This window comes from Botrytis deweyae (genome assembly GCF_014898535.1).
Source record: "Botrytis deweyae strain B1 chromosome Unknown BDEW_007, whole genome shotgun sequence".
Taxonomy (NCBI): Eukaryota; Fungi; Ascomycota; class Leotiomycetes; order Helotiales; family Sclerotiniaceae; genus Botrytis; species Botrytis deweyae.
In genome coordinates this window covers 1,505,481-1,518,007 of record NW_024066214.1, presented here as the reverse complement: position 1 = coordinate 1,518,007, position 12,527 = coordinate 1,505,481, and the positions used below count along the sequence as shown (strand labels likewise).

The following is a 12,527-nucleotide window of genomic DNA, read 5'->3' as shown; positions in this document are numbered from 1 at the left end:
CCACCCCAGTCATTAAGAGGATCTCACCGCAAGTGACCCTTGAAAGTCATCGGAACCTTGGAAGGCAAACGCTTGGAGGATTGCTCGGTTTTGAGAGGCTATGTGATTATCTGTTCAGGGGTTAGTAATATCCCGATTCCTCATGTTTGTGCGAAGAGAACCAATCACGATGCGCGGTTGCGGGAGAGTTCTGCGTGTTGCATCGTCTCTTCCAATGAGAGGGAAGATAGGGGTATTCTGTAAGAAGCATGGCCACGGATGGGTGGGTGATGGAATCATTACTCAAAGAACACAAGTTTGCACATCGGGATGGAAGCTAGAAGGATAAGATAAAATGCCACTCCGTATAAGGTGATTAGATGAATAGATGAAGAGATGAATTCCGATCCATAATTCTCAGCATCTTCTGGTTTCCTAATGGGCGGAGCAAAACCGGTCCAAGCAAGCATTGAGAAATTGAAGGGCACTAATCTTCGTTTCAAAGGATTCGGTTGGCTTGCTCGACTCAATTTTCATGAGGGTTGGTGAAACCCCGACTATAATTTTTCCCTACGCAGTAGTGTAGTGTAAAGTTGTAAACAGCCTACCTACCCGTGCTACCTACCTACCTACCTCAGCCTACCTATGGTACCTAAAGTCCTAAACAAACAAAACGGACACTAAGTTTGGGTAGAGAAGAAAAGGTTAATTGAAAGATCGTGATTCATCAGATCACACATTCATTCTCCTTTACTTGTCTGCATGAATTTGAATCTTTGGATGATACACTTGCTACTCAGATAAAATGAATCGTTCATCCCGTAGTCGGTATAGTTGGACGATTACGACATTTTGTTTAAGCCTCTTCGTTTTGGATGTTTCTTCTGCTTGAATGCGAATCGAATCGCATGGAATGATCTATGTATGTACTGCATCTATGCATTTAGGTATGTATGCATGTGTGTATGTATGTATGTGTATATGATCTGATATGAAAACATAAATTGTGGATAATTCAATATATCTATGCGCGCAATTTATGTACGAAGTATGTATGTACTGTAAGTAGGTTCCTAGATACTCTTACATCGTATCTCGTAATTCAGGATTCATCTTGTCAATTCATGGCACCACGTACGTATTCCTTAGGCAGATTACAGTTGGACGAATTGGTCAAGAGTATGTAGATGTGATGACGACTTTTCACATATCAAGAGCAACAGACTTTCGGAAATTAATTATCTGTTGGCTAAGATGGGAATGATTGGTGAAGGGAAACTTAGATAGAGGGGATTTTCTTAAATCGCACACAAACTTCCTTTTTTCTCTCTGTACGATGTGTTGTGCTTGGTGCTTGAACTTTTGATTAATCATGATTCATAATTTACTTTTTGAGGTAATTGATATACCAAGAGAGCCAAGCTTTCCGTGGCCGACCTTCAATTTCATCTGACCGTCTTTAATTTCTGTCCAGGTTCATTTCGGCATGTGGTGTAAATTTCCCCAGTCTGGATGTTGAAGTACGAAAACCCCCTCATTGAGACGATACCGGCCGCCCGTGTATTGTCCACTTACTCATGGTCCGATGGTCGTCGAATAATCAAGCCTCAAAGTCTACTCGGTCAAAGGTTTGATAGATTGGTGGTGTTGTTAGTATAATAGTATTAGTGCTATAGCTTGTCAATAATCTATCAAGCGATTCAAGCCCCTTCATCGGGAGCTTCCACTGGCGCTTTAGACCGGACTCCTTTTCGTATTTGCTTCTACATCGTATTTGCTCAGCCATCATCATTCACGACACCCGAAGCTTCAAAAATGTATCAACAACCACGAAGAAGTCAATGATATCGTTACCAAACCCAAGGTAAGGTAAAGTTCACGAGGCGCAGTGTTTTAAAATAATCATCTTAGCATCATGCATCACCACCTCATAAGGCAATAGGGCAAAGCAAAAACAAATCTAATCTCCAATCTTGATCGTCTCTACGAATAAAAAGGTCGATCATAAGGCCACGGCATTTGTTTTTTCTTCAACCGCCTTGATCTTTTCTTTCTTCTTCAGCCCAAAGTGTTCAGTTACTCAAACGCCGAACGAAACGGTTGAACCTACAAAACAAATGCTCATCGTTGTCCAATCTGATCCCCACAACACAGCACAGCTCTTCACTTGAACATATGGCGCATCGCACAACGGTTCATGAAACTGTGCCTGCATAAAAGCAATCTCATGTCCACGACGATCTTCACCCGTCCTGGCCATTTCCCTGCACCCAAAAAAATATTACCCCTGAATATGCAAACGCCTATCAAACACCCCGGACTGATAAGTCATAATCCAAGAGCATTATTGACAAAAATCTATGGGATATCCTTCACGACACACAAGATTGTTCTAGATTTTTCACTCTTGTACTCCGTAAACGCCCAGCTACGCGCTCTCCACTTCTCCAATATGAGATGAGAGTTCGGGAATTGGTCGAAATCGAAAGGAAGGAGAAATTTCATGTCTCGGACCATGGATTCCAATTCATCCATCACTCTCTTCCATTCCTCCAAAATAAAATACTCAATCTCCAAAATGCGTATCCTTCATCTCGTCACTCTAGAAGACTCTTTGAGCGCAAGTCCCCAAAATTAGCCTTCGATCTCATTCTAGCCTTCACACGGATTACTTATACGGAATAGCTTCCTATCCACAAAACATCCATGATCCATCCTTACCTAATCTCGTGTTTTGCCAAGCTTGGTACCCATGTGGCTTTCTAAAAGATGACTTTATATTAACCTTCCCAAGTACAGGCCAAAAAGTGTTTCGTGTTAACGTTAATTCATTTTAAACCTTACGGAATGATGAAAACCTTACAAATGTACAACTAGAAAAGGTAATGGAATTCCTGGCCGTTGAGATTAAACTGGCTGTTTCTGGTAGGTGTTTTGATTTTGTCTTTCGATAGTTAAGTTATTGAGGGAGAAGTTTGGTAGGTTCCACTTGTCTTTGGTAAGGCGGGATGGGAATCATGGGATGAAAGCGCTAGAGGGAGGGAGTGCAGTGTTGAAGATGGGAAAACTAAAGATAGGCTATACGGCGTGTAGAGCATGAGTATGAGTAAATGTGATTGATTACCTATGTAGTTATCGCAATCAGGACTGGTGGACTCGGTATGGCGAAGCGCTGGATGACAGGTTTATTTTCAGCGAATTCATTACCATGGTCTTCCTTCCTTCCATATAAACTTTTTGTAGCTAGAGTACCTAATCCATCATCCAATACTACCTAGCTACAACTCAAATATCAATCAATCAATCAATCAATCATCAGTCATCAGTCATCAGTCAATCAATCAATCAATCCATCAATCAATCAATCACCATCTGAACACAACTAATCCTTCCTCTCCTTCCCTTTCCTTTACGGGAAACGGTATCTTTGGTACGCTCCCAAAATGGGTGGATACTTTGACAATATTTCCCCATTCCAGAGCAAGGACAAACCTGGAGATGTCACTGCTTATTCCATCCAATTCATATATCCTCATTTCGCTTCATCTCGTAACGCCCAGAATTCCGTATCCACTGCCTACAAACGAAACTGGAAGTCAGAGTCCTCCATCTCATGTCATTTTATTAAAATGGAAAAAGCACAGAGGCTAGCTTTATCGATCTATCTATCTATCTATCTATTGATCTACTCGACACCCCGTCCAAACATCTGAACTTCATGGCTTGATGAGGGAAACAGGTTGTTTGATGCGGGTATACGGATAGGTTGCAGATAAAATAAATTGCTGTTTGAGGTTGGTTGGGATGTTTACCTGTTAATATGTAGTATGTAGTATGAAGTCTGAATGGGGAAGTAAGCCCTATAGGAATTAGAACATTCTGGATGTGAGGAAATGGATGTTTGTCATTTTGACTCAAGCTTTAGGGATCGGGTAATCTATCTGAGATCGTGAAGTAGATGGATAGATTCATCGCGGAGATGTGAGAGATGTGATGGTGCCAAGTGGCAATCATCAATTTGACTCTTTTGGAAATATATGAATACGGACGAGATTGGAAAACTTCGGCTCCGAAACTATGCCGAAAGTTGTGGGGGCTTCTTTATTTGGGGAGTGAGAGATTTAGGGGGCGCTGGTGGTGTTGAACTACGTATATACAGCTGTATATTTTCTGCTCGTGATGCGATACAGGATTCTAGTCGGATGTGTCGATGTCAATTGTGAGTTTACACTATTGCCCTCATGTTCATTTAGTGTTTGAATATCTAAAAAATGCTTGATGGTCAATTCACGGTTAGTTCGTATTTACATAGGTCTAGTCGATATGTACTTCCGATTTTCTGGGTAGCTTGCCGTTATGAATGTAGTCATTTCAAAGACGCTCTGCTAGCCCTCCGCGGGCCACTGCCGTGGAGGCAGACTATTTGGAAGCAGATATCAACGATCATAGTTGTTGAATTCTGCCCAGTCAGAAAGGTTATCCATGGCTGTCCAGACTCTTATTTAGATTCTTCATACTTTTTAACACCTTCTTGCTTGTGAGGCATGCTATCGCAGAATCTGTAAGGAGATATAGTCCTACGCTCAAGACATAGCGATACTGCCGCTGATTTCAGAGTATGCCTTTACTGATATAGACTCAAGACCAAGTTAAGTCAGAGGGTTGGAATGACGCTCAAACAGGCATGTCCCCAGGAATACCATTGAGAGCAGTGGAATGCATTCAGAAGTCCCAGAAGCTCTGCCGTAGGGACCTGAAAGGAATCACAATCATGTTTGTGAGCCGATGGTGACGGCAGTAGAAGCGCTCGAGTTCCCGGAGCGGGTCTATCATGCCATTATTTGATCCTAGCGCGCATATGATACAGTATCATGATTGTCAATTGGTATGGCCTCCGCAAGGTTCATGGTAATAATCTGTCTGTAGTCTTCTTTGAAACTTGAGCTCCGGTGGCCTGATTTCGAGTGTGTCTGATACATAATGAAACACGGCAACTGAATAGATATCTTATGCTTCGTGATGACATCGTTAGGAATGATAGCACATGGAAGTGTCTTATTGAAAATTACCCCGATTACGACCCACCCAGAATACGGGGTTGCGTCTCCCAAAGAGAATTATGCGAAACACTGCAGAAGTGGGGAGGAATATACGGTGATGGGTTTCGCGCGAGCAAGCAAATGGCTTGTAGAAAGAAACACTCATCTATACAGGGAGTCCTAGACTCCGGAATCCTCGGTAGGAAAAAGCAAAATGCAATTGTAAGATCTCATATAGTGTCGGTATGATGTCAATGAATGCGATGTACTCGACATCCTGTTGTACCATACTTTCAAATCAATCATGGGAGAGATCCATAAGGTCATTATCGTCAGAGGTTGTTTGTAAATTCTTGAGGGAACAGAGCAGATCTACATGTACCGTCCAAATATCAAACTTCACGGAACATCGTCCTGGCACTCCCATGAGGTCAAAAGATCTAAGATTTACCTGCTACGATCTCACTCCGCGTATGACTCTCTGTGTGTTGCCGCTGATGGATATATACTCTTGTGCCGCTTCAACTTCGTGCCTGCCATCTGACTGAATTCGGATACAAAGGTACTTTGTGTCTCGGAGCGTAGCGAAAGAAACTTATGCGTCGGATTTTACGGTATTTTTGTATGGCGTATATTGATTATATTTCTATACTCAGGAATCCAATTTATATGTAGCTATATGATATGTGTGTAGATAGTTATATGATATATAATATTATAAGTTTAATTGTATAAAGAATTGAAAGAAAAAAAAACTACAAACAAAGAATAAGCTTCACTTTCAATCTTTCGATGTTAAAGGCTTATTAGATACCGAATATTGAGCGCTCTGAAATACTGGCGAGCTGCCTCGCCCCAAATGTAATTCTGGACCAGTAAAAGAAAAAGTTGGACTTTTTCTTTCGAACTTTGACAGTTGTGGCTAAGTGGGAAATCCACATGCCTTTCTTTCAGTGCTAATGACACAGTCGGACTCAGCTTTCATACATACTTCTTTGTTCTATCTATAAAAGTAAGCAGATATCCGACAGCATAAAGATTCTAGGGATGAATCAATGTCTCCAAATCATATTATCGAGATGTATTGATATGAGCAGAGGTGCCTCGCATGAAATGTAAGCATGTCTTTTTCAATGAGAAAGACCCCGGGAGGCAGTGTTCATCCAGATTCAGAGAAGACCACACTGTGAGTTGATTTCAAAATACCCGAGAAGTAAGCGAAACGGAGGGCATCGCTACTGTTTTGACTGTAGCGTATCTGTGAGATAAACACAGTTGTAATAATAGTTTATGATGAAAGTCGTGTCTAGGAGCTTATTCAGTACTTTTATATTCTTGAGTAAAGCTGATGATGGTGTGTATTATGTGTGCTGAGTTGAAGTTATTCTCTGGTGGGATTGTCAACACAATAGGAGTTCAATTTCAAGTTGGCTGTACCATTGAAAGCGCTGTGGACGATTGTAGGATCGTGACGCTAGAAAATGGTACAATACGTATAGAAATCATTCAAGCGTTTGAGATGATTGAGCCTCATTTCATGAGAGGAGAATTTTTGAAATAGTGAATTCTACCATGGAAGTGCAACATGTATTTTTTGAATTTCGCTAATGTGCGTGGAATTGAATTATTTCCAGGAAACTCAAGCACAAAAATCATCTCAATTCATACTTACTGATCATACTTGTCACATTCGTAGTTGTCATTCTTCCACACCCTCGATAAATCACTACCGCCTGCCTTTTGTTCCATGGTATGATCTCGGGGTTCCCCTTTCTCGCTTCGCTCGTTATTATTATCTCTGGCGAGGCCGATGAGATGCTCCATCCTGGCTAATTTTCGTGAACTAACTATCTATATATGCTTAAGCTACTATAAAAATGCACGAAAGATAACCAAGCCATCTAATCATCCCAATCCAGATACATTTCTGCAAATTAAGCACTAGGGAGGTTGGATCTACGGACTTTTTGCCGAGAGAACGTAGTATATATTTTTATGATTCGTAACCTCTGACACATACGACCATAGACTAAGGAGAATTGGGCATCCCGTCCGCTCTGCCATACACAAGCCTTAGATCGGCAGATTAGTAGTTGGGTGGGTGACCACCAGCGAATCCCTGCTGTTGTATGTTCTTTTTGATTGTCTTTCTTTTTGGATTTTGCTAGTGGAGGGATTGGAATTTTGCTATTCTGTTGTGTGGAGATCGCACATTCATCTCGCGATCTTTGAGGTCTACTCGGTCTTTTTTTGCGTCGTGGGGTGGTTCTCTTGAATGTTCTTGTTTGGACAGGATCTTGAGATTCGGAATTTTGAACTGTGGGAATTGTTAGGAGCGGGGTGAGATCATTTGCTTGGCGGTATTAGGGATAATTGGTATATCGTGTTAGCACACAAATAATACACGCCTCTTTCAAAGGGCGAACTTCGTGAAGTTCTGGTATTCTTCGAATTGATGACGAAGCACTAGTTGATCAAAAAAGTGCTAAGTGTTTCTCAGTGAGAAGCAGGGTGTACATAGGTACATACACTCTACGTCCCCCAAAAAACACTAATGATACCCGTGGACTTATCAAAAGAACTCTAATACTTCGGAAGTGGCAATATAAAAGATGCGATTTTAGTGGATTGATACATAATCTAGAACCATAGTATTGATAATTCTACAGTCCTTCTACACCTACAAGAACGACGAGAACGATTTCTTCAGCGAGTGTGATATGCTGATAAATTACGCTGCAGTTGACACTTTTAGCGTTTACTGCAAGTTCCAAGCTGGTTTATAGCATCAAGTTTAATGGAGTGTACGGTATACTGTGGCTTATTGGTGGATTATATGATTGACCATATTACTGTCGGAGATACACCCGATCGATGCTCGCTCTAGATCATGGTACTCTAGGTTATATATCATGAAGAATGAAATAGCCGGGATTTGATTAAAAGATGTAGACCTAGGTATTATCTTGACGAGTCTGTTTGTTGAATGCTATCTGCACGCGGGAGATAAGCTATGAGAATACGAAGTCGACAAAGAGGGGTTGGTCATACAAATCATCCACCCCGAGAACGGATTCTCCCCAGGCTATTCATCAAAGCTATGATTCGGTTTGCACATACTATTGCGCAGCATAAGCAACTACGGAGTCTATCAAAGTAGTGGAAGATGACACAAGGACTAGTGAAAGCATCACAGTTTGCATTCTTGAGCCTCACATTTTTGAAAAGCAGAAGTAGATAATTGCCAACTTCTTTGAAAAAGTGTATGTTATAGACCTTGCATTGATGAAAGCCCTTCTGAGTCCTGACTAGCGACATCCATCCTATATCCCGATAGCCAGCCAAACGGCAAAATCAAACTCAAAACCGCATGCGCTTCAATGGCATTGTTGCGCACGAGCAAAGGATGGCAGAGGAATCTACACGCAAACCCCTATTAGTATCTGTGCCATGTAGGTAATATAACGACCAGTTGAAGGCATTAGCTCGAGGGACTAACCGAAGCCAAGATTGGCTCACATCTAAGCCTTGCTAGAGATTGCCCATTCAATGAGGGGTGTAGGTGCTGTTTCTTCCTCGTTGGAGACAGTTCTTGCGGTCTTCTTTGTATCTGCCCACTCGATTATTGGAGCAAGTGAAGCTTCTTCCTCGTCGGCAATGGTCCTTGCGATTCTTTTTGTGTCTGCCCATTCAATCAGAGGGGCAGGTGAGGCTTCATCGACAGCAATATCATTTACTAGAACATGATGTCAGAAAAATTTGTCAGAAATAGATGAGGTGTAAAAGAAGCCATAAGTAGACCATAGTCATCTAGGGACTAGCACGTACCAGTGCGGGGTCTCAACGGGCTTGCTAATGCGAGGACCGCCATAGAAGAAGTGATAAGTGTGGAGAATAACATGACTCTTGGGTTGAACCTGGTGTTTTGTTGGACAGCTTGATTTCGGCCTATAAACTTATGGAATGGTTTGCTTCAAATGAATACACCTGTGCCAATCTCTTGGAACCCGTATCTACTTATATATGTAGATCTTAATTCAAAGCATTACATGTTGAGTGCCACTTTCAACACACTCTATGAGCTTCTTAATCAAGCAATTATATCACCGACCACTGGGAAGTGAGTGTGCCTAATAACAAAGAAGATGCAGCCAATAAGTCACAGCAACTCAACAAGTAGACAAAAGGTACAAGGAGGCAAAGTAAAAGTGTATTTGAAGAGAATCCTAGTAATAATCTGATGACTCGCTGTGAAGCAACGTCAACGCTGATGCAATAACAAAAAAGGATAATCTCAAACATACCCTGCCGTTTGGTAAAGCAGCAATTGCGATCAACACAGATCTTGTCACTCTTGGCCTCGATTGATATCTTCCCAAGCAAGGTATCCATTTACCATGTCGACCGAGGTAGTAATCTGGGGCATGGTTTTCCAACAGACAGCCAACTGCAGCTGAAAGTATCCAATTGAACCTGTACACACTCGGGTCCGGGTAAATATGAGGTAGTGTGCGAAATATTACGGTGAGATGAGATGTCTATATTGCTCCTTGACACATAACACCCTCAACAATTCCATATCGATAAAGGCATGGATGTATTAATTTTCAAGTCCTGAATAAATAGGATGACTGAATTTTGACCAAACCATGACGATCCTCTCGGTCAAACGAGCCCCGATAGAGAGAAGATGTTGAAGCTTGCATGGGATTGTAACGCGTATTTGAGGCGTAGTGAACCGATAAGGAAGCTCAGAGTGGTGCCAAGCCATCGCGCATTCAAATCAATTGTTGATGTTGAGATAATTTGTGGTATGTATGTTTCTAAGACCATTAGACCGACATATAGGTAAAAAAGTAGGGTACTATAGAATTACCTTGTTCTTAGGATTGTGTCGAAATTGAACAAATTTTCAACAGTTTTGTCAATTAAATAAGATATGGGGGTGTGAACAAGGCCTCGGTTATTTCCTTGGTTGTGTTGAAGGAATCCCTACCCGTGTGGTCGGTATCCTAGTTCCGAGCCGGGGCAAGATACGGCGTAAGACGGAAAATACTTCCCATGTTTAGTGTCAGATAAAATGCTCGTCTAGCAATCCTCCAAGAGCGGGCCACAAGGCTTAATTCGACTTGAAGATTCCTATCTCACAGTTCATACCACCAATTGTAGTCGGGCTAATTCCAAGTTAGATTAAGACTCGGAAGAACTGCGATAAGAATAAGCTTCCACACGGCACCGGGAAACGCATCCGCGCAGCAGAAATGTAGGCCGACTCATTAAGCTTAACCCTAACGCTTATAGATCTCCTGTTTTTCACTTGAGACTTCTGTTTATCCACTTCTTTCACTTCTCTAGAATCTTTCTCAGCATTTCATAAGCTTTCGCTTTGAAGCCGAGTTGAAGCGTCCAACATGTCTACCACCTCTCATGAAGGACTGACTGCTGTTGCCAGTAGCATGCTGGCACTCTCGACTGTGTCTATTGCTCTACGCTTTTATTCTCGCCGTGTACAAAAAGCGCCATTGAAAACAGATGATTGGATTATGCTACCATGCCTTGTACGTAACTATTCTGTTTATCTCTGAAGCTAGCCTAGCCGGGTTACAGGAGCTGGTAAACCTTATTACATTACTCTTGGACTGACTTTGAAGTTTGAATATATAGCTACTTCTTGGCGGCACCTGTGGCACTGCGCTCTATGGTGAGATAAATCTACTGTTCTTGGCCGGCACTGGGACGAACTTACATTTTATTGACTCTCAGTGCTTATTTATCTCTTTCATTAGGCACAAACAAAAAGATCCTAGGCTATCCAACACCTAGTGATAAATCTTTAGCTTTGGAGACTGCTCCCATAGCATCAAAGGTACTCATGATTTGACCTAACTGCCTATAATATCAACTAACATAAGCTCAGCTCTACTTTGCCTTCGATTTGTTCTCAATTCTAACTCTAGGGTGTGTCAAAATTAGCGCACTATGCTTCTACTATCGAATCTTCTGCGAGCATGGGCGCCGTACTGCCTTCCGAATACTTGTCATTATAAGCATCGTCGTATGCTCTCTTTGGGTTACAGCATTTTGTATACTGCTTGGACTGTCATGTGGATCTCACTTCTCAGCCCTATGGACTTCTAGCAAGGCGATATTCTTGCAGTATTGTGGAACAAGACCTCACCAATTCTTGCTGAGTTTGTCTATCTCGGATTTTATACTGGACTTCTGGATCATTGCTCTTCCTATCCCTCAGGTATGTTGCAATTGTAACAAGAGATACTGTCAAACTTGCTCTTTTTATTTTACGAGTTCGCGCGCTAAAAATTGTAGATTTTAACTATCAAAACGACTCTCACACGTCGTTTCGCTATTATTGGCGTGTTTCTCTTAGCATTTGTGTTAATCATTTTCCACTCTGAATCAGCTCTAAAGATACTCGTGTTGATCACCACTGGCATATTTTGACTTAGCTAACATATCATACTATAGAGGCTTCGGAGCTTGCATTGCGAGGCTGGCAGTTTTTGTGGAGCTCGACAATCGTGTGAATTTCCTCATCTTAATCCACCCTCCTTACATCCAGATTCACATAATTGGAAAAGACTAACCTCATAAATAGTTCCCGCGACCAAGAAAGTTGACTCGAGACGTAAGTAGACAGCCCCTAATTTCTAATCAAAGGCACCGAGCTGTCATGAGCTCGCGTAGCTTGGAAAGATCATCAATTTAACAGACAGTTCATAGTAACAAATACGAAATCTATCTATCTATCCATTCTCGAAGTAGGTCTCAGCTGCGTTGCAGTCAACCTTCCGTCGCTTTACTACCTTTCGCACAAAGTCACACCGGAGAACGTGCTTCGCAGTGTACGCAGTATTATTTCTCTTCGATCCATTGGCTCTCAAAACAGCAAAGGATACCAGAAATCAAAATCAAGCAAGGACAACCAAAGCGTTGAGAGTCCTTCATTGTCTAATTTGAGACCAGATGATGTCATGGCTATTGAGACACATGCCATGTATGATTTGGAGAGCACGGGACAAGTCTCTGTTCCAAATGATGTGCATGTCACAAAGACTTTATCGCAATCGTCACAAAGACTGTGATGGTAAATGTATGAGATGGTCTGGATGGCTACTTCAGTGGCTGAGTCATTCTCAAAATACACAGCGGCTGAAGTAAAGTTCTTGATTTCAGTGGAGGGTTTATGAATTAACTCTCAATAAAGTAGCTAGCTATAAGGGCACTATTGATTGTTAATAAAAACATTCGGTATATTCTATCGAAGAAATTGTAATTGAGCAGACTGTGTCTTGATCCTGAGAGGGTATACAGAATAATTTTCGCTGTGTTGAACACATCCTAATTGATAATCCCATTGAAGAAATTCATTCTCTACATCTTTCTCAACAAGAAATAGCAAAAACATGTGAAAAAATAATGGTGGAACAATAGTCTTTGTGAGATTTTATGAGTGAAATTACGGGTATAAGAATTGGATACCCTGTGGTG

The 12,527-nt window shown here is 41.6% G+C and overlaps 2 protein-coding genes across 2 annotated transcripts; one reads left to right on the top strand and one right to left on the bottom strand.

Moving 5' to 3' along the window:
* Positions 1 to 8,539: 8,539 nt before the first annotated feature.
* On the bottom strand, positions 8,540 to 8,919 carry EAE98_004175 (uncharacterized protein; the record flags this gene model as incomplete). Its single annotated transcript, XM_038951795.1, has 2 exons — positions 8,540 to 8,754; positions 8,847 to 8,919. The coding sequence occupies 2 exons, from the start codon at positions 8,917 to 8,919 to the stop codon at positions 8,540 to 8,542; spliced, it is 288 nt and encodes a 95-aa protein (XP_038812268.1).
* A 1,221-nt stretch (positions 8,920 to 10,140) lies between these two features.
* EAE98_004174 (uncharacterized protein) lies at positions 10,141 to 12,307 on the top strand. Its single transcript, XM_038951794.1, has 8 exons — positions 10,141 to 10,576; positions 10,683 to 10,719; positions 10,805 to 10,884; positions 10,936 to 11,268; positions 11,346 to 11,413; positions 11,505 to 11,557; positions 11,635 to 11,664; positions 11,760 to 12,307. The coding sequence occupies exons 1-8, from the start codon at positions 10,430 to 10,432 to the stop codon at positions 12,119 to 12,121; spliced, it is 1,110 nt and encodes a 369-aa protein (XP_038812267.1). The 5' UTR covers positions 10,141 to 10,429; the 3' UTR covers positions 12,122 to 12,307.
* The last annotated feature ends 220 nt before the right edge of the window (positions 12,308 to 12,527 follow it).

Excerpts from the sequence above, each read along its gene's own strand:
- EAE98_004174 (XM_038951794.1), top strand. The coding sequence starts at position 10,430 with ATGTCTACCACCTCTCATGAAGGACTGACTGCTGTTGCCAGTAGCATG. Across the intron at positions 10,720-10,804 it reads CTGTGGCACTGCGCTCTATG|GCACAAACAAAAAGATCCTA; the intron begins GTGAGATAAATC and ends CTCTTTCATTAG. Across the intron at positions 11,665-11,759 it reads CAAGAAAGTTGACTCGAGAC|TAACAAATACGAAATCTATC; the intron begins GTAAGTAGACAG and ends GACAGTTCATAG.